The sequence below is a fragment of the Bufo gargarizans genome, chromosome 5 (genome assembly GCF_014858855.1).
Source record: "Bufo gargarizans isolate SCDJY-AF-19 chromosome 5, ASM1485885v1, whole genome shotgun sequence".
Classification (NCBI taxonomy): domain Eukaryota; kingdom Metazoa; phylum Chordata; class Amphibia; order Anura; family Bufonidae; genus Bufo; species Bufo gargarizans.
In genome coordinates, this window is record NC_058084.1 from 23,054,555 (window position 1) to 23,078,431 (window position 23,877).

The 23,877-nt window shown below is 42.8% G+C and overlaps 1 protein-coding gene across 1 annotated transcript in view; it reads right to left on the minus strand.

Annotated features, from left to right (window-relative positions):
- LOC122939281 (cytochrome P450 2C39-like) overlaps positions 1–23,877 on the minus strand; it is a 120,528-nt gene that overhangs the window by 16,177 nt on the left and 80,474 nt on the right. The window contains exons 8-11 of the mRNA XM_044295354.1: positions 18,628–18,788; positions 16,237–16,410; positions 12,293–12,434; positions 3,570–3,757 (exon numbers count right to left, since the gene is read on the minus strand). Of these exons, the coding sequence (XP_044151289.1) occupies positions 3,570–3,757; positions 12,293–12,434; positions 16,237–16,410; positions 18,628–18,788 (665 nt within the window). The remainder of the gene's footprint in view (positions 1–3,569; positions 3,758–12,292; positions 12,435–16,236; positions 16,411–18,627; positions 18,789–23,877) is intronic.

The window sequence follows — 23,877 nt, forward strand, 5'->3', positions numbered from 1 at the left end:
GAAAGGACACATGTTCTATAAATATCTCGCAGTTATGAGGATGGTAGTTTATTGATGAATTCCCTATATATTGCTTTTTACCATTATTGTACATGAACCATTGTGCTGTAAGGGGTATTTTTCAAGAAATAATTGGCATTCCTATTCGTCAGTTTTATATTTTTTTATCACATTAAATATATATTTATTTACTTAGCCTGTGTAAGCTTGTTCTACTCTCGAATCTTTGAATTCACATTAAAATAACCATAAATCTGTATGCAGCTAGAATGCAGTTCCTCTGCTCCCAGTGATAAAAGGGTTACTCCCATCACAAAGTTACTGACATATGGCAGACTAGTCAGACCACCACCCATTCTACAAATTAAGTGGGTGCATTAAAGGTTTAGAACTGCAGCACATTCAAAGGTTTCTCACTGCAAGTGATCAGGATTACCACAGCAGCCATGTCATTTTAGTGAAATTTTGATCAAAATTTCTTGCACCTGCATTTTTTAGTCTTTTGTTGCAATAATGCCACCTCCAGACATTCGCTGAAGGTCTATGGGAAATATGAAGTACAGATAGTCTTGAGCCAATTACCAGTGTTCACAGCATACCGCAGTATAAAGAAAAGTCGATATGGCGATATCACCGTTTCCTAATAACCGCAGTATTTTGTGAAGTCATAGGAGCGGTTGCCTCTAAAACATCCAAGTCTGGCTGCCTGCACACAATACATGTTAGTTCCCACAGCGGCTGCCCCCTCCTTGCTCTTGTTTCTTCATGACTCCACCCAGCAATGTCTGACATTGGAAATCAGGAAACGGCTGCGCCAGACGACCGATTTCAGAAGCCAATGAGAGAGGCGAAAACAGCAAACCAGTCTCTCAGGGAGCTCATCTGGTGGGGTTAAAATTGCTGCCTCTATACAGTTAAAAATCTTTTTGTGGCCCGGCCCATGCACTATAATGTCTCCTTTGCCCTTTACAGTATAGTCTCCTTGTGGCCCCATGCAGTATAATGTCTCCTTGACCCTATACATACTATGGGGGCAACAAGGTGATATTACTATATACTGTAAGGGGCCACAAGGAGACATACTGTGAGGGCATCTAGGAGACATTATACTGTATGGTGGGGGCTACAACTTGTAGCAGTATAAAGTCTCCTAGTAGCCAGTTATAGGACAGCAAGCCTGAGCAAAATGGCCTTAACTGAGGACCAGACAGGACAGTGGAAGTGGACGGAGTCTGTCAACAAATTTGCTACATGTTGAGTCGAGTTTATCTATTCAACCAGAAAACAGACGCTGGGTAAGTAATAATCCTTAACAAAATGAAATGATGCAACAATCTTGACATCCATAGGTTATATAGTACTAGTACTGAAGGTAGACACTGGGCAGTGTAATTACAGTCTAGACCAGGGGTTCACAACCTGCGGCCCGCAAACCAGGGTTTATTACATGTATTGTGTTTCCTTGCTGGCTTCATTCTAGGTGACCCTGACTCCCTCTGTATGACGGACAGGGATCCAGTGGTCGTGTCCCCTCACTATTATAGGGTTTTCAGGTGTCACACAGTCTAGGTACGTGGGCATGCAATCGTCTACCTCTGAGACCCTTGTATGTGCTTAGCAGTCAGGGTGAGCTCTTAGGGTTCCATAGGGGTCACCTATATGCTCTTTAGTTTGGGATCAAGCCAGTCGGACGTTTATTCATAACTTCCAGCTATCTGCAACATCATCCGTGACAAAGTCATAACTTAATTATTAATGTAAAAAAAACTTAATTCCAAACTCCAGGTTTGGGTTCCAAGGTACCACACCGAACCAGAGTTCGGTACCAAGGTTTTTTACAGTAATAATTCACAAAGTTATTACACGAGACTTCGCAAAGTAATAACTTCGGCTCATCAGAGCAAATACATTCTAATACCGTACGGAGCTCCCGCTCTGTACAGTATAACAATTAAGTTTTATGCGAATTGACTTCGGATGAAGCATCCGAAGTTGATTGTCTTATCCCTAGTAATAACATATCCATCGGCGCTCGTTTTCACTGGTCTTAATACACAGGGCGATGCAAACTGAATGGGGGAGGAACGATTGCTACCACGGTCCTTCCTCCCTCAATCAGTTCTGTTAATTATCAGCAGCACATCCCTCATTACACAGAGATATGTCCTGCCAATAATTAGGCATCTTTTATCCTCATGAAACGTGCCCATCAGCTGACAATCGTTTGGTCATCAGCTGCTCAATTATAGGGGCGAGCATTTCTCTGAACTGTCGTTCCTGATCACGGGCTCTTGTGTTTTCAATAACACACTGCCGGGCGGTAACTTCCGCCCAGCAGTGTGTTCGGTGACGTCACCGGCTCTGAGGGGCGGGCTTTAGCTCTGTCCTAGCCGTTTTACTGGCTAGGGCAGAGCCAAATCCCGCCTATCAGTGCCGGTGACGTCACCGGGGTTCCTGTCAGCCCCATGGAGAGCCCGGTACGTCATCGGAACTCAGAAAAATGCCTTTGCCCTGTGCAATTTAGCGCAGGGCAAAGGAGAGCATCGGAGCATGAACTGCTCCGATGCTCATGTGAGGGGGGCTGCCGGGGTGAAAATGGAGGGTTGTCCAGGTTCAGTTCTGAACCTGGAAAACCCCTTTAAGAACAGATACAACCTCCTACTTGTTTAATTTACTCCCGTTTTTGGCTTCCAAAACTGCATAAAGGGATCTTAACGTGTGGCCGTACCCTAAGGGCAGACACTTTATGTTATGGCTCATGCAGATGGCCGGATATGTTTTTCTTATGTTGCGCAACAGTACTTCCGCAAAACGTGCAAGAATAGGACATGTTCTATTTATTTATTTTTTTCCAGGGCTGCAGAATGGACATGGGTCTGCATCTTACCTGCAAAAAATAGACCACATGTGGAAAAACAAACAAAAACTGATTGTATCCATGAGCCCTTAGGGTAATTCAGGAGATTACAGGTCTCACAGGGACACAGCCTCATATCATTATAACGCTATGAGATTCTGTCAGAGGAGCAGAGCTCAGAACAGGAACTCACTTCCACACTTCAAGAGTTTCTTGCTAAGGTGTGACTTGCCTAACTCTACAGTTGGACACTCGGCCTCTAGCAAAATACCTTGACCCACTCACATTCCATGATAAGGTGTGAGGCACCACCACCGGTCAAAAAAATGAAAGTCACATACCATAATTGGTTGATTAAAAATTTTAGACAATTTGAAGCTTTGAAAACCTTTTCTACTATATATCATACTTCTACAGATTAGAGTTTGGTACAATGTGTCAGTGAGGGTAACTGCTACTGCATTGCCTGGAGTCCAGGCGAAGAGATGCATTTGTGCTGCTGTTGTGTTTAGTTCACAGAGGATCATCTACACTGACACACTGTAACAAGCTCATCAGCTGTGCAAGCAGAACTAGGTAAGAACAGTATATCTTTACAGATATACCATGACCTTGATAAATGAGAACCTTCAAAGACATGGGTAAGAACATGTTTTCAGCCTCTGGATGTAGAAAGAGAAAAATGTGGTCAAATGCTTGGAATACTCTGTACCTTTGGGATGGTGTAACTTCTAAACTTGACTTCTTCAGTGGTGGCATGAAAAAGCGCAACTGGGGACAGGTCAAGAATTCTCTGCACTTCATGGATGACAGCGTTTGTATACGGCAGCTGGGGCTTGTCCATGATCTCAGGGAGACGCAACGACTTGGTTAATTCATCTATCTCCTGCTGAACTTTAGCTGCAAGACAAAGATCAGATCATCTGTGGGTATTCGGAGCCAATGGTGGCTTGAATGGCCACACAGGGATGGCCACCTAAAGTGTCCAAATATTTGTTCCATGTGGATTTGTTTTACTGAGTTAGAGTGTGATAGCCAAGTGTTGAGCGTGAAATAGTTTAACCCTATCTGGGAAAAAAACATTTTGTCCTTCAGGATGCAGCTTCATTTTTCCAAGTCTCGCACATGTCACTTTATATGGTAATAAGTTTTGGATGCTTTTACTTATCCGAATGATTCTTAGGCCCCTTTCACACGGGCGAGTATTCCGCACGGATGCGATGCATGAGTTGAACCCATTGCGCCCGCACTGAATCTGGACCCATTCATTTCTATGGGGCTGTGCACACAAGCTGTGATTTTCACGCATCAATTGTGCGTTGCGTGAAAATTGAAGCATGCTCCTCTTTGTGTGTTATTCACGTAACGCAGGCCCCATAGAAATGAATGGGGTTGCGTGAAAATCGCAAGCAAGTGCGGATGCGGTGCGATTTTCACGCACGGTTGCTAGGAGACGATCGGGATGGAGACCCGATCATTATTATTTTCCCTTATAACATGGTTATAAAAAGGGAAAATAATAGCATTCCGAATACAGAATTCATAGTACAATAGCGCTGGAGGGGTTAAAAAAAGATATACATTTTTAACTCACCTTAATCCACTTGATCGCGCAGCCCGGCTTCTCTTCTGTGCTGTGTGCAGGAAAAGGACCTGTGGTGACATCACTCTGGTCATCACATGATCCATCACCATGGTAAAAGATCATGTGACGGACCATGTGATGACCGGAGTGACGTCACCACAGGTCCTTTTCCTGCACACAGCAAAGAAGAAGACAGAAGAGATGCCGGCTGCGCGATCAAGTGGATTAAGGTGAGTAAAAAAAATATATTATTAACCCCTCCAGCGCTATTGTACTATGCATTCTGTATTCAGAATGCTATTATTTTCCCTTATAACCATGTTATAAGGGAAAATAACAATCTACAGAACACCGATCCCAAGCCCGAACTTCTGTGAAGTAGTTCAGGTTTGGGTCCCAAACATGCCGAATTTTCTCACGCGCGTGCAAAACGCATTACAATCGTGCATGTTCCCGCAACGCACCCGCACCTTTACCCGCAACGCCCGTGTGAAAGAGGCCTTAGACTTTTTTCATGGCACATTGTACTTTATGTTAGTGGCAAACTTTGATCAATATATACTGTTTTTATTTATAAAAAAAAATAAAAAATGTAAGGAAAAAATTTACAAAATTAGCAATTTTTGCAAATTTGCATTTCTCTAATTTTAAGACAGTCATATTTCAAAAAACAGTTGATAATTTATATTTACCTCATGTCCACTTTATGTTGGCGTCATTGTTAAATTTCGCCTTTATTTTTTGGGAGAGGTTAAAAGGCTTAGGGTACTTTCACACTAGCGACAGGGGACTCCAGCAGGCTGTTCCGGCGGGTGAACAACCTGTCGGATCCATCCTGCCGCTAGTTCACATGTGCCCCCGGACTGCCGCTCCGTCCCCACTGACTATAATGGGGGCGGAGTTCCGGCGGCAGCGCACGTCAAGAGGCAGCCGGACTAAAAGTACTGCATGCAGTACTTTTTAGTCCGGCTGCTTCTCGGCGTGCGCTGCCGCCGGAACTCCACTCCACCCCCATTATAGTCGATGGGGAGGGAGCGGTAGTCCGGGGGCACATGTGAACTAGCGGCAGGATGGATCCGACAGGTTGTTCACCCGCCGCAACAGCCTGCTGGAGTCCCCTGCCACTAGTGTGAAAGTACCCTAAGCCTTTTAACCTCTCCCAAAAAATAAAGGCGAGATTGAACAAAGACGCCAACATAAAGTGGACATGAGGTAAATATTAATTAACAACTGTTTTGTGAAATATGACTGTGTGAAACTAGCCTTATAAGTACAGCAGCAATTTGACAACTTTTCAAATCCTATTTTCTGAAGGACCAATTCGGTTCTGAAGTTGCTTTGAGGTTTTTTTTGGCACATGTTACGTTTGGCAGCAGCCTTGAGATTCTAAAACGTACGAAACACTCCCAAAAGGCTCCAGTTTGGAAACCATACCTTTCAAGCAATTAATTGGCGTGGAGTGAGCATTTTCACCCCATAGGTGTTTCATAGAATTTGAGAATTACGGCATTTCAAATAAAATTAACAATAATATGTAGTTTTTGCTCAATTTTATTTTTACAAGGGTTAAGAGGAGAAAAAGCACCCCAAAATGGTTATGCAATTTCTCCTGAGAAGGTGAATACCCCATATCTGGTTATAACCTGCTGTTTAGGCAAAGGGCAGAGCTCAGAAGGGTAGCAGCACCAGTAAGATTTTACTGGAATGGGTTTGGGCAGCACGTCAAACTTTCATCACCCCTGAGGTACCAGTACAGTGGAAACCCCAAGAAATAACCCCTATAACTAGACCACCAAGGAATTCAGCTAGGGTGTAGTCAGGGTTCTGACCCCACAGTAGAGATTAGCAAATTTCTTGAAATCTGTTTCAGGTCCAATTCTGATGAATCAGTCAAAAAAAAAATAAAAAAAATTATTCATGGCCAAATCAAATCTACATGAATCAAAAGTGCTCCAGTTGGCCTGAAAATTGGTATCTGAGTTCTCCTAGGACTGACATATATAGCTATGTGAAAAGGCATAGCTATAAAAATACAGCCTGTTTAAAAATACACTGAGACATTGTATTATTATTTTTTATATATTTTTTTCTTTTATAAAGGTCCCTTTTTGGGGGCATTTATCCAAAATGATCCATGTGACCGATTAATTTGACAAAGATAATGAGTTGGAGACTTGCGCAGGACAATGTCGCCTGCCTGGAGAATTTAAACAATTATTTAAAAAAAGCCAGCTGGCCAGAGGTACGAATATCATATAGCACAATTATATTTAGGTGAAGAAGGGGAACTGCACGACTTTAGAAAATAAGCTATAACGGATAGCTTGCCAGAAGTACTAATGCAATACAATTACCACAGCTAAAAGCTACGGTATAAACTGCTCTGCCAGCAACTTGGTTAGGTGGTAGTTAAATTTGCACACAAGCTAATTGCTGGACGTTAATAGTTTTCTCAGGGCCACACATTCTGCTTTGGATGTCTCACAATGGAGTGGAGGACACTAGTAAAAGGAGGAGGAGTCTGAACAAGAGAAGAAATAGCTGATGAGGATAACAAGGACACTGTACTGCTTGGGGATGCATCCTGGCTGCCACAAAGACGACCCCGAGAAGGACAGACTTCTTTTGAATGCTGGCCAGTTCTATTTTCCCATAGGATCGAGTTATGCCGCCTCATTTGCTGCAACTGATCTTTGGTACCTATGTTTGATCTTGAATGCCCATGGCTTATTTAAATCCTGCAGATCTTGCACACTGCAATGCTTTTGTCTTCTGGAACCGTGGAGAAAAACTGCCTTATGGGAGCTGCCCAAACAAAGCTAGCAGCTGAGCTTGGCATAGATCTCGCAAGTTTTGAACCTACAACAATGGTGTCCGCAACATCACCAGTTCTTGAAGTGACCACAACAGAAGCAGATCTGGCTGTCACAGGGTGCCAAAGGCGCACTCTGTCTCCCATCAGCCGCAGACCTGCTGCTTAGCTTCAGGAGCGAGGATCTGTGTTTGGCCTCGCTCCCAGGGCGGCTTTGGCTAGCTGGGAGGCTCCCTGCTTCTAGGTCTGCCTTGAGCGCCGAGCTGATCACTCGGTGCTCGACTTGTCTGTCTGTCTGTCGGTCATGTGACGCTGGCCACGTCACATGACCCTCAGACCCCACTATAAATACAGGCAGCCTGCTGGCCACAGGTTGCCTGTTAATTCTAGGTTCCTGGCTATTTGTTGGACTATTGAATACTCACCTGATCCTGTTCCCTGACAATCCTTTGCCTGCTCCTCCTGTACTGCGCATCCGTCCTGGTATTGTGACCTCAGCTCCCACCTGACTACTCTTTGCGGACTCCTCTGGTACTTCTCTACTCTCCTGGTATTTGACTCAGGCTTCTCCTGACCATTCTTTGCTTAACCCTCTGTACTGCATAGCTCTCCTGGTTCTGATCCGTTCACGTTCCGTATTTTATCTTGTCTGTCTTCCCTGCACATATCCTAAGTAAGGGACTGTCGTCCAGTTGTCCCCTGTCATCAGGACTCGTGAGGCAAGTAGGGAGGGCCAGGGGTGAGCGTGGAGGGCAGTGGTCACTATCCTTCCCCCTGTGTGTGTGTGTGTGTGGACGTGACCGTTACACTGGCCCTGGCTGTTTTTTTTTCAGTTTTTGGCTGTATGTTGTCTCCTCCTCCTCTGATGTCATTTCCTCCTCAGCACCCCAATCCGGCACAGAGTTCCTGTTCAACACAAAATCAAAGTCCTCACCCTCGTCACCATTTTTATCAGACTGATATGTCAAAGAGGGCCCCTTGGTCCCCCTCAGTTCTTCCTCCTCTGTATTTGCCCCAAGTTTCATGGCTACCACTGTCACTACCCCCATCACAACGGCTACAAGTGCCACTACTACTACCAACACAGCTATGCTGATACCCTGCCTCCACTTTCTTCTCTTCTGAACTCCTGTTGTTGCTACTCACATTCTCACTTATGGATGACGAGGCACAGGTCTTTTGTTTTCTACTCTGTCATTTCTGAGACATTTTATTATGTGGTCTATTTAAACAATACAAAATTATTTGGCAATTAACAGAAAGAGCGGCAATTAAGCACTCCCTTCTACCAACACACTGCACACTAGTACTGACAATTTACAATAGTATATTACCATACTAAAATGTGATGAACTGTGCAATTTTAAATGGTAACAAAAATAATTAAATGTTTTTTTGGTAATTAGCAGAGAGAGGCACAATTTAAACATAACCTTCTCTGAACACATTGGTATGGATGCACTGAAATGTGCCATTTTAAATGGTAGCAAAATTGCAACTGGTGTTTAGAAAGAAAAAGGGGCTATTGCACAGTGTAACCAGAGAGATATATGCTGCTGGAGGTGCTGGGAATATGCCTACAAAACACAAACTGTAGAAATGTGAGGTTTTTGAAAAAAAGGCTGTCTGTTTATGTACAGAAAAAAGATCTTTGTGCAGACACTGCAGGATTTCTGTGATTGCATTATATGAACAGCTTTCTACTTATGACTGTAAAACACAGTACAATACCGCTATGCTATCCCTCCTACTGATAAACCTTGAATGTTCTACCTATTAATTCAATCTATTATATGTTCTTCTTACTCACTGCACTATCCATGTAACTCCTAATATAGCTGTCTCGAGTCTGTTTAGGAGTCTTCCTGATACATGGCACACATGTCCTCTCACGTCACTGGCTGAGCTCAGCACATAACCTAATTAACCAGCCAAAAACCTGCATTGTGGGCAAGTTCCCAGTCAGGGGCCCTTCCTGGGTCATGTGATCCTCTGTCTTCATCCTCGCTGCCCCGTCTCCCTGTAAACCACCATATACAGTTTTACATAATTTCTCCTGAAGGAGCACTATATGAATTTATTGACTTTTTTTTTTAAGAGCCATACCTTTTTATTTTTTTGTTGAGGGGGCTGTGTGACATTTCATTTTTTGAGAGGTGAGAAAAGCAAAAATTGCAATTTTGTCAGTGTTTTTTTTAAATGTTTATTGGGTTCACCATGCAGTACATTTTTTCTATGAACTTTATTTTGTGGGGCAATACATATATGGAGATACCAAATGTATAGAGTTTATTCACGTTTTACTACTTTTGCATATTGTATTTTTTTTGTTGTTCTTCGTTGCCATATCGAAGACTCATATCCTTTATATTTTTCTGTCCAGGGAGCTATGTGAAGGCTTGTTTTTTGAGGGATTGGCTGTAGCTTTTAAAAAGGTACCATTTTGGGGTACATATTACTTTCTGATCTCTAATTTTCTGGGAGGCGAGGTGGGCAGAAACTGCAATTCTGTCAGTGTTTTTATTTTTATTTTGTTAGGACTTAATCATGCAATATAAATGATACATTAACTTTATTCTGTGGGTTGGTATGATTATGGCAATACCAAATGTATGTCGTTTTTCATGTTTTACTACTTCTGCACCATAAATACCTTTTATACTCCTTTTTATATCGAAGCAGTTGTACGATGGCTTGTCGTTTGTTGGATGAGCAGTTTTTAGTTTTCTTGGTACCAGGTTGGTGTACATACAATACGACTTTTTGATTGATTTTTTATATTTTTTTGGAGGTGAGATGACTAAAAACAGCAATTCCGTATTTCTTTTTTGCAGTATACATAATGTGATCCTTTTATATATCTGGCTGTTGTGGATGTAGCAATATCAATTATGTGTAGTTTTGTTAGTTTTTTTCTCTTACGAATTATAAATGACTGATAAGGGGAAGTTTTTTTTTATATTTGAAAGTTATTTTTTTTATTAGAATTTTTTAACTTTATTCATACATGGGAAAATTAAACATGCATCACCTTACACTGATACTTTGTTTTTAGGCTCATGCCCACGACTGTATGAATTTTGTGGTGAGGCTATTTATAGGGCTGTGACATCACATGGTTGGCTGGCTGCTGATTGGCTGCATGCATGGCATTGTGGGTGATCCCTCCTTCCCAGAGTTCCTTGCTCCATGTCCTCACACGTGCAGCAGCCATTTTAGGAAAAAACTGCAATTCATTACCACGAAGCATGAGAAAATTCTGATTCGATGCAAATAAAATTTTTCCTGAATTTTGAATCAAATTCCACTTCGTCAACTTCGATTCGCTCATCTTTACTGATGGCTATGACGCAGTTCCTGAGGAGGTGCCATCGCTATGCTGTAAATGTATGGCATGGTGTAGGACAGTGTTAAGGGGCCTGTAATCCGGGGGTCTTGGTCTTGGACTACATTTAGGAGGTTTGTTTGGGATCTGTTTTGGGGACTATGTTTTAGGGGAGTCTGGACTGACATTTGATTAGGAGTCTGTGTTGAAGGGGTGTGTGGACTGTAAATGTTTTGGAGGTTTGGGGTCTGTATTGGTTTGTGGTACTGTAGAGGTTTCGGATGGTTCTAATGGATGGATCTCATTGGCTAGGGAGTTGGGAGACAAATATGATGTTATATGTTTACCAAAGCTGTGATGAAGATGCAGAAGACAGAGGAACACACATGCAGCAAAAACAGATAGACAATCAACAGTCACAGACTCAATAGTTACAGTTCTTGAACAGATGCTCAGCAGTTGAAAGTTGTACACAGGCTGGCAATCTAATTTCAGGCAGAAATTTTCAGGCAGACCATTTTCTAGACCTAACACAGGCCCTTCCCCGCCCACACCACACACCCTCTTTTAGACCTGGCGTGAGCAGGGAAAAGTTGCAGATTGCAGCGCAAATAACCTTTGTGCCGCAATCTGCTCCAGAAATACACCTAATATACACCCCCACAATCTTTTGCAAGACAAGTTGTATTTTTTGAATTTCAAAAACATTTAATTTACCGTATCATGAGTTGAAAAAAATAAAATTTAGGGTGAAAACAAAAATGTAATTCGGTCATTGTTTTTGGGGCTTTGTTTTCACAGTGATCAAGCACGGTGCACACAATCTTTTTGAAGCATAGCATTTATTAGTTTGTCTAAAAACCTTTATACCTGAATTTTGGCACATATATTTTGGAAAATGCGTGCAACAACCTTAGTAAATGTGACCCAATCTGGTCACAATCTTGTTAAAGATCACAAGCAGCTCTGATTCATTATCCTAAGTAAATGTACATATGTGGGGCTCCACTAATAGGTTGTCCAGGCTACAGATATGACCTCAATATCAGATGTTTGAAGGGGCTTCCTTGCAGTAGCGGTGCAGTGTATTTACAGCTTCCTCATACATAATTGGGATGTCCACTGTAGTTCCACTGCACCACCGCTACAAGGGAGACAGGTAAACAACGAAAAGGGGGCAGTTCTTGCTTGAGCGCCGTAACCTCTTCAAACAGCTGATCGGCGGTGTTGCCAATGGTCAGACCATGGCCAATCTAGTCCTATGAACATTGAGCACTACAGGATAATTTATTTTGTTTTCATACATTCCCTGCTTCATAAATTACTGGAATCTTCTAAAATCACCACCAAAAGCAGGACACCATCATTTTATATGTGTGATGATGATACCATAATGTAACCCCCTTGGGTTTACGGTGTGTAAAAATCCACGTTTCTGCACCTTGGGAAATTATTTCTAAATTGTCTAAATATCAGGTTATATTTTGAATTGTTAGCCCTCTAGCATTAGAGCATGGATGCTGGTTTTGTTATTGGTTTGTAGCTCTAGATATAACCAGTATCATAAAGATCCAGTTTCATCAGAAACTTTATTCTGTAATGTTAATTAGCAAAATTGTGAAAATGCCTTATTTCTCACTCCTCCAACTGTTATCCTGCATTTCTTCTTCAGTTCACACAAAGTTCTAACTACAGGGTCAGTGAAGTTCATACCTTGTATCTCTGGATAATGGGCCATTACCACCAGACTGAATTTTAGAGTGGAAGTCATCGTATAAGTTCCCGCCGCTAAAAGTCCTGAAACTATCGCAAGGAGACTGGTTTCACAGAAATCTGGATCCATCTCATGTTCCACCTGAGAAAGCAAAAAAACATTCAGTCAGGTATGTGATGATTATACTGGATGTGTCTTTATTATGCTATAAGTAATGGTGTGCTCGTCTTCAGAACCAGTGTCAGCTCCAGGCAAAACTAGCCAGAGACCAGCGTCCATTGGGCGAAGAGAATCCATAGTGATATGAGTAAACATGCTCTAGGCTTGTCCAGTAGAAGGAGAGGTAGACAGAGGGCTTGTAGGTTATAATTTGAGATGAGCAAAGTATTTAAAAATTTGATTCGGAAACACCGCCAAATTTTTCCAAGATATTCGGTTTGTTACAAATTAATTTGTCACAAAACACGTTAAATTAGGTCTATCCCAGCCTACAGTTAAAATTATCTTGGTGTACATCAGTGTGCATTGCACCAACATACATAGCTAGACCTTTCTATTAGTGAAACCGTTACTGTGCGTCAAAATGACAGGCAGGTCACATATGGAAGTGCCCATAGTCGTACAGGCCATCAAGATTCCGAGCTAATTCCTTCTGTTAAACAAAAAAAGCATACAGTAGCCCAAAAAAATTATGCTAACCACCCCTGGAGGAGCTGTACTTCCTCTTTCTCTCCAGTGTTTGGGAGATGGACAGCTGAATGCTTCCATAGGACAGTGTGAAGATGCTCGGTGACACTGCTGCTGGTGGTGGTGTTGCAGTCACATCCTCTCTTTGCAGGGAGCCACATGGCCCTGTTGCTACAGAGGGGGAGGAAGAGGCCGAGAGTTTTTGAGGTGTCTACTCCATCACAGCTCGTGCTTTGCACTGGTCATGCAGGTTGTGCTCAGGTTGAGAACGTTAATGCTTTGCTTCAGGCTCTGGTTGCACAGCGTGCAAACCACTCGTGTCTTGTCGTCAGCACATTGTATGAAGAATTGTCATGCCAGGAACTCCTTGGAGCTGGTTTTGGTGTGCTATGTCTTTTGGCGCGTTGGGCAGTATCAGGCGTACTGCCTAGGGTCCAGCCGCTGTAGTTTTACACCCTGCTCTTTTGCTGTGCAGCGGGCGCCGCATGATCCCCACCTCTTCCTCCAAAGCACACACCTCATTCGGATGACCTTGATTCCATGTGAGGTCTAGTATCTTATCATCCTCCACATCATCTTCCACCCACTCTTCACCCCTGCCCTCCTTGTCGGTCTGCAGACTGCAAAAAGCAGCAGCAGTTGACACCTGTGTTTAGTCAAAGACGTGCTGCGATGGTCCTCCCATGTCCTCATCCTCAAACATAAGTGGTTGGGCATCAGTGCACTCAATCTCTTCCACTTCTGGTGCAGGGCTAGGTGGATTGCCCACGGAAACCCTGCCAGCAGAGTCATCAAAAAGCATAAGAGACTGCTGCATGACTTGCGGCTCAGACTGCCTGCCTGATTTGCAAGGGGTAGAAGTGGAAGACAGATGCCCGTGGACCTCCGATGCCAACTCTGCACTTTCAGCAGGGGGACCGAGTGGTAGACAATGTGAAGGAATTGGAGGCACAGTCAGCCATCCAATCTACTTCCACCTCTACTTGTTGTGGTCTCACCATTCGTACAGCGGTAGTCAGTCCAACAAAATGACGCAGAACCTTCTGTCGCCTGCGTGCACCTGAGGAAGGCGTTTCATTTGGGCATGTAGTTGGCACAGATCTACGTCCTCTCCCTGCTTTACCACCACAAACACCAGCAGCACCACGGCCACGTCCCTTATTTGACGTTTACCTCAGTGGCGGGTCCTTTCTTTGGCACCGCCCCTCCAATACTTAAAAAAATAATATTGTACCCCCTCACAGTAGTATTGCCCTCATTGTACAACCTTCACAGTAGTTTTGTATAGATGTTTGCCCCCTCACAGTAGTTATGGCCACATTGTGCCCCTTTCACAGTTCTAATGCCCTATGTGCCCCCTTCACAGTAATAATATACATTGTGCCCCCTCCATAGTAATAATGCCCATTGTGCCCCCTTAAAAGTAGTAATGCCCACTGCTCTAGTAATGCCCTCTCCATATTAAAAATCGCCATTGTGCCCCCTTCACAGTAATAATGCCCTCTAGCTCTGTGCCCCTTCATAGTAGAAATGCCCTTCACATAAGTAATGCCCTCTGTGCCCCCCTCCATACTAATAAACCCCTCTGGGCCCCCTCTGTAGTAAATAAAAAACAAACAAACACAGTAACTACTCACCTTGTCCAATTCCTGAAGCTTACATACCTTTCTTCCCTGCAGGCACAGATCGTGCTGCAGCACAGTGTGGGCGGAGCTTATGCAGATTTCCAATCTGCCGGCTCCACCCACACAGGCCGGCAGCGCGATCTGTGCCTGCAGGCTGAATGGTGGAGCAAGGAGAAGTCTTCCTGCTTCACCATTCTGTGTGCCGCCGATGTGAAGATGGGGGAGGAGCACGGGGAGCTAAGCGGAGAGGGACAGGACCCAGCTCCCTGCGCTCCAGCAATAAGCGCTTCTATCTGTATTGATGGAAGCGCTCATTGCTTCTGGCACCCCCCTGAGAGCCGGCACCCGGGGCGGAGTGCCCCTCACTTAGTATGCCACTGGCTTACCTCATTCGTTGAGGTCACCCACAAAATTGACAGAACGATTGTATTTTTGTGTCACGGGTGCAAAGGAAGTGTATCTAGCCCAAAAAATTGTTTTGTGTCATACACAGAATTAACAGACAGGTTAACAATTGTATTTCCGTGGCACGGATGCAAAGGAGGTATATTGCACCCCAAAAAATGGCTATAGGTCACCCACAGAATTAACTTGTAGTATTAGGCCGCAATTTCACCCCAGAATCAAGGATGTACTCATGTATAAAAGAACATCAACACCATAAAATCTGTAGTATCAGGCCGCAATTTCATCCTAATTACATAATTAAGGATTCATGTTTTTACTTATGTATAAAAGAATGCAAACAACCTAAAATCACTAGTATTAGAATACCTTTTACACCCCAATTAGTGCAGCAAGGTGTAATAGAAAAGCTTTCTATCAGCCAGGCTTTACCCTGTTCAATTGACCCCTTCTCTCTCCCCATGGTGTGGATAAAGTCTCCCTATTATATCCCAATCTCTAAACTGTCCCTAAACTGCCTAATAGTAATATTTTGTAAATAAAGGGGATCATTTATCAAGCTGAAATATGCCTAAATTAGGCTTATTTCAGGCGCAGATTGCAGTGCAGTGGCTACTTGTGCCGCAATCTGCGACTTCTGCCCGCTTACGGCAGGTCTAAAAAAAATGGTCGTGGCGTGGGCAGGGAAGGGGCCGGCAGGCCTATCTCATTTACCATGTTGTACACCTGTTTCAGCCTTACATTTAGAAGCAGCTCTGGATGCGCCGAAGTTATAAAGAGGCCTGCACCTCTTCATAACTTCAGCGATGCACCACCAGCGATGGGGCTATATTAATAGCAGCATCTAAAATACCGGTCTTAATAAATAGCACCTGTAATGTCTCTACCTGCACCAAGTTCATTGGAAAATGGCGGAGACCGGGCACGAGGAGACTTTTTATAGGGCTGTGACATCACAGGGGCTGGCTAACTGCTGATTGGTTGGCTGCATGGACATTATGGCTGAACCCTCGTTCCCGGGCTTAATACTTCCTCTTTCAAACATGTACAGCAGCCATTTTAGAAAAAAATCTGATTTGTTACCATGAAACACGAGGAAATTCGACTTTTGGACGTATCAAATTTTTCCTGAAATTCCAATAGAATTCTACTTCGTCAACTTTGCTTTACTCAACACTAGTCATGTAGACTACATCTTCTCAGGTCATCCTCAAAAATTCCCTTACCTCCTTCATCTTCATCAGGTAATGGTCCATGTAATCCCGCTGTGACTCCGGATTCAAAGTCTCTTTGTGACCCTTTATATAGTTTGTCACAAATGCTGCAAGAAATTTAGTTCTTTTAAGGACTTGATGTCTGATGACGGGGACCTTCAGAAGAGCTGGGACAGTATTGCAGAGCTGCAGAGAGAGGACATGAAGAAAAGATGAACATGAGGATTACATATAAGAATGAGCTGTCCAAGAAAGCAAGAAGACAAATGTATTGCATAATGTACCGTACATGCAATGTCCCCGTTAAGTCTTTGTAGATAGTGAACGGACCAGTAAGTACAATGGACACAATTCCTTCCAAAGTGGGCAACCCAGAACAACAGCCAATAAGTATTTCTGTATAGCACTAAACAGGTAGCCAAAATTAGCTTGGATAGTTAGTTGTAGTTATTTCTGTGACCCTACTGAACTAGGGCAGTGAAGGGGTTACAGATTGTATCTTCGTTGGTCTAGAGCAGGCATGCAAAACTACAACTCCCAGCATGCCCAAACAGCCTACAGCTATCAGCCTACAGCAGGGCATTGTGGGAGTTGTAGTTTTACAACAGCTGGAGGGCCACAAGTTGAGCATGCCTGGTCTAGAGCAGAGAAGGGGACGATCTCGGATCTTTAGGTGTTCAGGACAGAGAATAAATGTTAACTTTCCTGGTGGTACATGACAGAGAAATGGATAATGTCACCATGGTTGGTGGTTTGGGCAATGAAGATGCAAATATCTGTATCCCAAACGTAGTATGCTATCTAAGGGGTTCGTGTTTGAGATCCTGGTGATCTAAGACAGTGAATAAGTTAATTACACTATCTCTGTCTGGAATCCTGATACAGAGAAGAAGGGTTTCATGTCAGTATCCCGAGTGGTCTATGGCAGTGTAGGGGTTAATCCTCTCTACCTGGTGTCCAGTAGTTACTCACCGCTCTGTCACCAGTGATTTCCATAGTGTAAAAGGAGGCTGAACACCGACCATTCAGCTTGCTGTCCTCTGCACACTGATCATAGAAATGAGTGCAGGGAGGAGATAGATCTCTGCTCTAACTGCAGGGTCATACAGAACAACTGGCTTAAACAATCCTTTTTGCATGCAAGCTATCAGGTCATGGTACTGGAGACATCTCATAACAAACACTGGAACATAACGCGCATGCCATCCCCTATGTTAGCTCTGCTTCGTGCTTTCCAGAGGCTTTATGGCTGGACAATAATATTCAAACATCTACCATGTGGCTGCCCTTAGAAGCCACTCTTAGCTTGAAAGACACTTATTTGGTGCTGCTTCCACTTAAATTGAGTAATCTCTGAGGAGCACTTTAGATAGACCACTGTTTATCGGACATTAGTGACATCTAATGCTACACCCCCGGCTCAGGGCGGCTCATGCCGTACATCCAGCTGTGCCTGGTATGGTAGTGCAGTCCAATGAATGCTACAGTCATATGCTACCCATAGTGACCGCACTAATGTCCCACAGCCATGTATGTAAGGTTAGACCATACCTTTAATTTTCACCATTTAGGACCCTCCTCTATAGGCTAGACCTATTATATACGAGGGGTTGCTTAGAAGTTCCTGGCTTTGCCCCCTTTCAGTTGGAATTGAAAAATGAATTTGGTACCATATGAAAGCTTGATATCCCGTTTTGTCCACAGAATGTTACAACTATTTTTAATTTCAGGCAGAACCGGAGACGGCAGAGGCACAAGGAAGTTTTAGGTCTGTGGAGTTACGGGCCGTCATGAAGTCTTTGTTTCTCCAGGGAAAGTCTACAAAGGACAGGAATGTCCTTTCCCTGGAGAAACAAAAACTTCATGACGGCCCGTAACTCCACAGACCTAAAACTTCCTTGTGCCTCTGCCGTCTCCGGTTCTACCTGAAATTAAAAATAGTTGTAACAATCGCAAGCCTCTGATATTTGCACAGTTACATAACGAGATATCAAGCTTTCATATGGTGCCAAATTCATTTTTCAATTCCAACTGGAAGGGGGCAAAACCAGGAACTTCTGAGCATCCCCTCGTATAGTAACAAAGGTTGTTGCATTCTTCCAGCTTGAACTGGGACCTTTTTATTCAGTGGAGGGTAAATAAAGAGACGCTTTATGTTACGTTAGAGTGCCGACGTCCATCAGTTTTCCGATACTGGTTTATAGGACTGGTGGCTTGTACCCCCCAACCAAACTATTGATATATAGTCATTTGATTTCAGTTCTAATGGACACATGATGGGCACTGCACACAATACATGTTCATAATAAAACATGTAAAGCTATAGCTATGCTTTCACTATGAAGTATACTGACAGTCTGGAGGAAAGGACAAGACATATTCAATAATATAATGATAGATAACCGTGCTTAGTGGAGAACTGATCGCTGTTACAAATCTGGATGTATAGGCAAGAAGGTCCTGCAGCTTCTCATCCTGGAAATCAAAGTGGTCCCCAAATAGCACCGAACTGATGATATTTCCCACAGTACAGGCCAGGAACATTTTTGGGTTGAAGGGTTTCCCTGAAGATGGAGAGAGAAAATGTCAAGATTGGACCTCTAGTCATTGAGTAACTATTAGTTTCTTTTGCATATCATACAAGAACAGATGACAGGAGTGTGTGAACGAACCGGGCAGAGGAAAGATTCCCAACAAGATGTGTGTCTTATGTAGTGTGCAGAAAAAAACGAAAAAGCACAGATAGTGCACTTCTGGTGTATTACCCCTGGATATTAGAGAATATCCCCCACCCCTGGTACATTTGGAAAGGGTTAAGTAAACAGATGATATACAGTAAGAGAGAGCTGGAGCAGATTTGAAGGTGGATATAAGAAAGAAAAGTGACTATGGATCCAGCTCCAGCCTGAAATATGACTCAGGATTTTCTGCAAGTATTTTTACTTTTGAAATTTTCTCTAACCGTCCAAGTAGATGTGCAGTAAGATACTTAGGGGTTCTTTTCCTATAATTCCTTGCAATGTAGTTGGTTAGTGATACTAGATACTTGGCCAAGTTCCTGATGGCTGAAGTATTTGTACAAACGTACTGCACATTGAAGACCTTTAGGAAGGGCTAGGAAACTAAAAGACATCTAGCTATGTAACAAGGAGGTTAGCTCTATTTAAGACCTTATCAGTGTAAGATACATTTACAATAAAAAGTATGTGAACCCTTTGGAATGATATGGATTTCTGCACAAATTGGTTATACAATGTGATCTGATCTTCATCTAAGTCACAATAGACAATCACAGTCTGCTTAACCTAATAAAACACAAAGAATTAAATGTTACCATCTTTTTTATTGAACACACCATGTAAACATTTACAGTGCAGGTGGAAAAAGTATGTGAACTCATGGACTAATGACATCTCCAAGAGCTAATTGGAGTGAGGTGTCAGCCAACTGGAGTCCAATCAATGAGATGAGATTGGAGGTGTTGGTTACAGCTGCCCTGCCCTATACAAAGCACACACCAGTTCTGGGTTTGCTTTTCACAAGAAGCATTGCCTGATGTGAATGATGCCTCGCACAAAAGAGCTCTCAGAAGACCTACGATTAAGAATGGTTGACTTGCATAAAGCTGGAAAGGGTTATAAAAGTATCTCCAAAAGCCTTGCTGTTCATCAGTCCTCGGTAAGACCAATTGTCTATAAATGGAGAAAGTTCAGCACTGCTGCTACTCTCCCTAGGAGCGGCCGTCCTGTAAAGATGACTGCAAGAGCACAGCGCAGACTGCTCAATGAGGTGAAGAAGAATCCTAGAGTGTCAGCTAAAGACTTACAAAAGCCTCTGGCATATGCTAACATCCCTGTTAGCGAATCTACTATACGTAAAACACTAAACAAGAATGGATTTCATGGGAGGATACCACAGAGGAAGCCACTGCTGTCCAAAAAATACATTGCTGCACGTTTACAGTTTGCACAAGAGCACCTGGATGTTCCACAGCAGTACTGGCAAAATATTCTGTGGACAGATGAAACCAAAGTGGAGTTGTTTGGAAGAAGCACACAGCTCTATGTGTGGAGAAAAAGAGGCACAGCACACCAACATCAAAACCTCATCCCAACTGTGAAGTATGGGGGTGGGGGCATTATTGTTTGGGGCTGCTTTGCTGTGTCAGGGCCTGGACGGATTGCTATCGAAGGAAAAATGAATTCCCAAGTTTATCAAGACATTTTGCAGGAGAACTTAAGGCCATCTGTCCACCAGCTAAAGCTCAACAGAAGATGGGTGTTGCAACAGGACAACGACCCAAAGCATAGAAGTAAATCAACAACAGAATGGCTTAAACAGAAGAAAATCCGCCTTCTGGAGTGGCCCAGTCAGAGTCCTGACCTCAACCCGATTGAGATGCTGTGGCAGGACCTCAAGAAAGCGATTCACACCAGACATCCCAAGAATATTGCTGAATGGAAACAGTACTGTAAAGACGAATGGTCAAGAATTACTCCTGACCGTTGTGCACGTCTGATCTGCAACTACAGGAAACATTTGGTTGAAGTTATTGCTGCCAAAGGAGGTTCAACCAGTTATTAAATCCAAGGGTTCACATACTTTTTCCACCTGCACTGTGAATGTTTACATGGTGTGTTCAATAAAAACATGGTAACACTTAATTCTTTGTGTGTTATTAGTTTAAGCAGACGGTGATTGTCTATTGTTGTGACTTAGATGAAGATCAGATCACATTTTATGACCAATTTGTGCAGAAATCCATATCATTCAAAGGGTTCACATACTTTTTCTTGCAACTGTATGCCTTGCTACTGCCACCCCTCTTTGTATCATATGGCCGCTAGCCCGATGATATGTTGGGAACTAGTCGAAGGTGAGTTTGCTCATTTGTCCACAGCCTTGGTAACTGTTACTTACTTTACTGTTTGTGTGCGTCTCACATATTATATATAATTTTTATTTTTATTTTATTTTTTCATCATAGTTTAGTAAACTTGTATGCACCTAAGCCATGTTAAACCTATTTATTCCCGGATCTCAGAATTTAGTAGAATTATCAAAGGGTTAGCTTTCTCACTAGACTGTAGGTAAAGAGCCATATTGTTGCCTTGCTCTAACTGTATACCCTGTGCAGTGTATACTCCAGCTATGTTGCCACACAGACAGGATGGATCAGAATGCTGAATAGAGAATCAGGGTCCTTTTAAATGGACAGATTGGGAACGAAGCAGACATTCCTCATCACTGTTAGATAATCGAACGATTCAGTAATTGCTTGTCCTCATAAAAACCCATTGTTCAAACGCATGTTCTTGCGTAGATACACACCATGATCTACGCAAGAACATGTTTACCTGATGAATGAGCATTTGCTTGTTCATTGGGCGATTGCTGACACCATTTTCACTGCCAGGTTATTGGAACAGGTGATTATAAAAAAAGCTCTCTCGATAATCTGACAGATAATCGGCCCATGTAAAAGGACCCTTAGAATTTACGTGAAGGATCAGTGCTGTGACTGAGCTGCAGTCTGATGATTCCTTTTGACACCATTTACACTCTTTGCTGTCGTCTATGGTTGTATATCTGCTAAAGCTGTATTCTGGCTTTACAGATGGATCTGGCTGCCTTTTCCAACCATCTTTTCACTGTTCTGACTCAATAGCTAGAGGCTCACAATCACAAGGGGATATGAATATGGTTGCTTTGATTGGATTCTACATACTGTGCATGCATTATCACTTGATTTGAACACATGCTTGGAGTAGGTTCTGGTTCAGAGTAGAGAAGATCAATTCAGCAAGAATTTAAATTTGTTACAAAAAAAATTCCGAAAGCATTGGATTTCAGAGAAATTGAAACCCTTGGTTTTTATCCTGCATGGACAGCTCAAAATGGTGGCTGTGATTTTGTAGATCAGGAGAGAGAGAAACTGAAGTTGTAGGCAGCCCTTCCTCTATCACCGAATCACAAGGAACTATAGGTGTGAGGCACCGATGACGCAGGGGATGAATTATAGCCACAAGTGTTAAGCAAAACGAAGCATCCAAAGTGGAAGTTTTGGAACAATTTTATTCACCACAAATAAGAATTTCTTTGAAGTTCGTGATAACGAAATAGTTTTCTTTTCTAAAATGACGGCTACACGTGTTACAAAGTGAAAGTAAGAAGCCCGGGAACGTGATATGACCTATAATTCTGTGCAGCCAGCCAATCTGCAGGTAGCCATCCCCTGTCATGTCATAACCCTATAAAATCCTCATCCCGCGCGATCTCCACCATTTCACTGTGATCTGAGCTTAGGGAGAGACGTAACAAGCGCTTATGCACTAGGGACAGCGTTGCAGAAATCTATTACTAAGGACTATTGGATAGGGAGAGTGCAAGGACAATGTAGGAAGATCATAGGGAGAGTTTTTAGAGACTTTTGGGAGAACTCAGGTTTTTTTTTTTACCAGAAAAAGCCTTGAATAAAAATTTTCAATTTTCTTTGATGAACTGGCATGATGACATCTGCCTCTAGAAGATTTTGGATACCCAGACAGATTTTTGTCAGAACCATTGCAGAGTGTGTGGTGATCCGAGTCCTGTGTGGGGGAGTTGGAGAATTCTATTTTGTAACCTTCTCTTAGAATCTGTAAGGCCCAGGGGTTAGTCCTTATCTTCTCCCACCGGGATAGAAAGAACTTCAACACCCCCCCCCCCCCCCACACTCTGGCATCATTTTTGTCCTGTGGTCTGCTTTGATGGATAAGGAGGAATCCCCCCCGAATACATACTCGCCCGAAAAGGCTATGGAACATAATTTGGATTTTGATGTTTTATCACCTGACTAGGACCTCATCCACAGGGTGCGTCTGGCAGAATTATATAAGGCTCTGTCTCTTGCAGCGAATCTTAGGAGGGGAATGAAGTTTATTAATTCTTCCCTTGGTGTTTTATATTTTGAATGTTCCTCAAGATCATTTAGCCATAAATACATGGATCTTGTGACTGATGTAGCTGCAATGTTGGTTTTAACAAGCACTGAAGCTTCCCAAGCCTTTTCAAGCAAGATCCCGTAATTGTGAGGAGTCCTCAAATGGCAATGAAGCTTTTTTAACTACTTTTGCCACTTGGATATCTATTTTCAGAGTTTTGTCAAATATTTTAGAGTCTGAAGCATTAAATAAGCGATTTCTGAATTCCCTGGAGACTCCTAGCCTTTTCTCAGGATCCAGCCATTCATCTAATATCATATCTTTAAATGTTTGTGTATAGGGAATACTCTGGCTTTTTAATTCTCAAACCGCCAAACCTTTCATCTTGAACACTTCTAGGCTTTTGTAAATCTTCAATGCCCATTGTTGATCTGACCGCCCTTAAAAAAAAAGTAGTCCATCTCCTCCATAGAAAAATAATATTTTCTCTCTTCCTCAATTAATTCCCCCTCAGATAGATGGTCTTCTCCAAAATATTTGGGAGGAGTCGGCATAGTCGTCTAATTCTTCAAGATCAGAAGACGGAACAGAAAATCTGTGTTTACTAGGTGCTGGAGAGGAACTGGGGACCGAAAGTGATGCGAATGAAGATTTAATTTCTTCCTGTATCATATGTTTGACTTCCCATAGAATTGATGGTTGCTCTTTTAATAGATCCTGAATACATTCT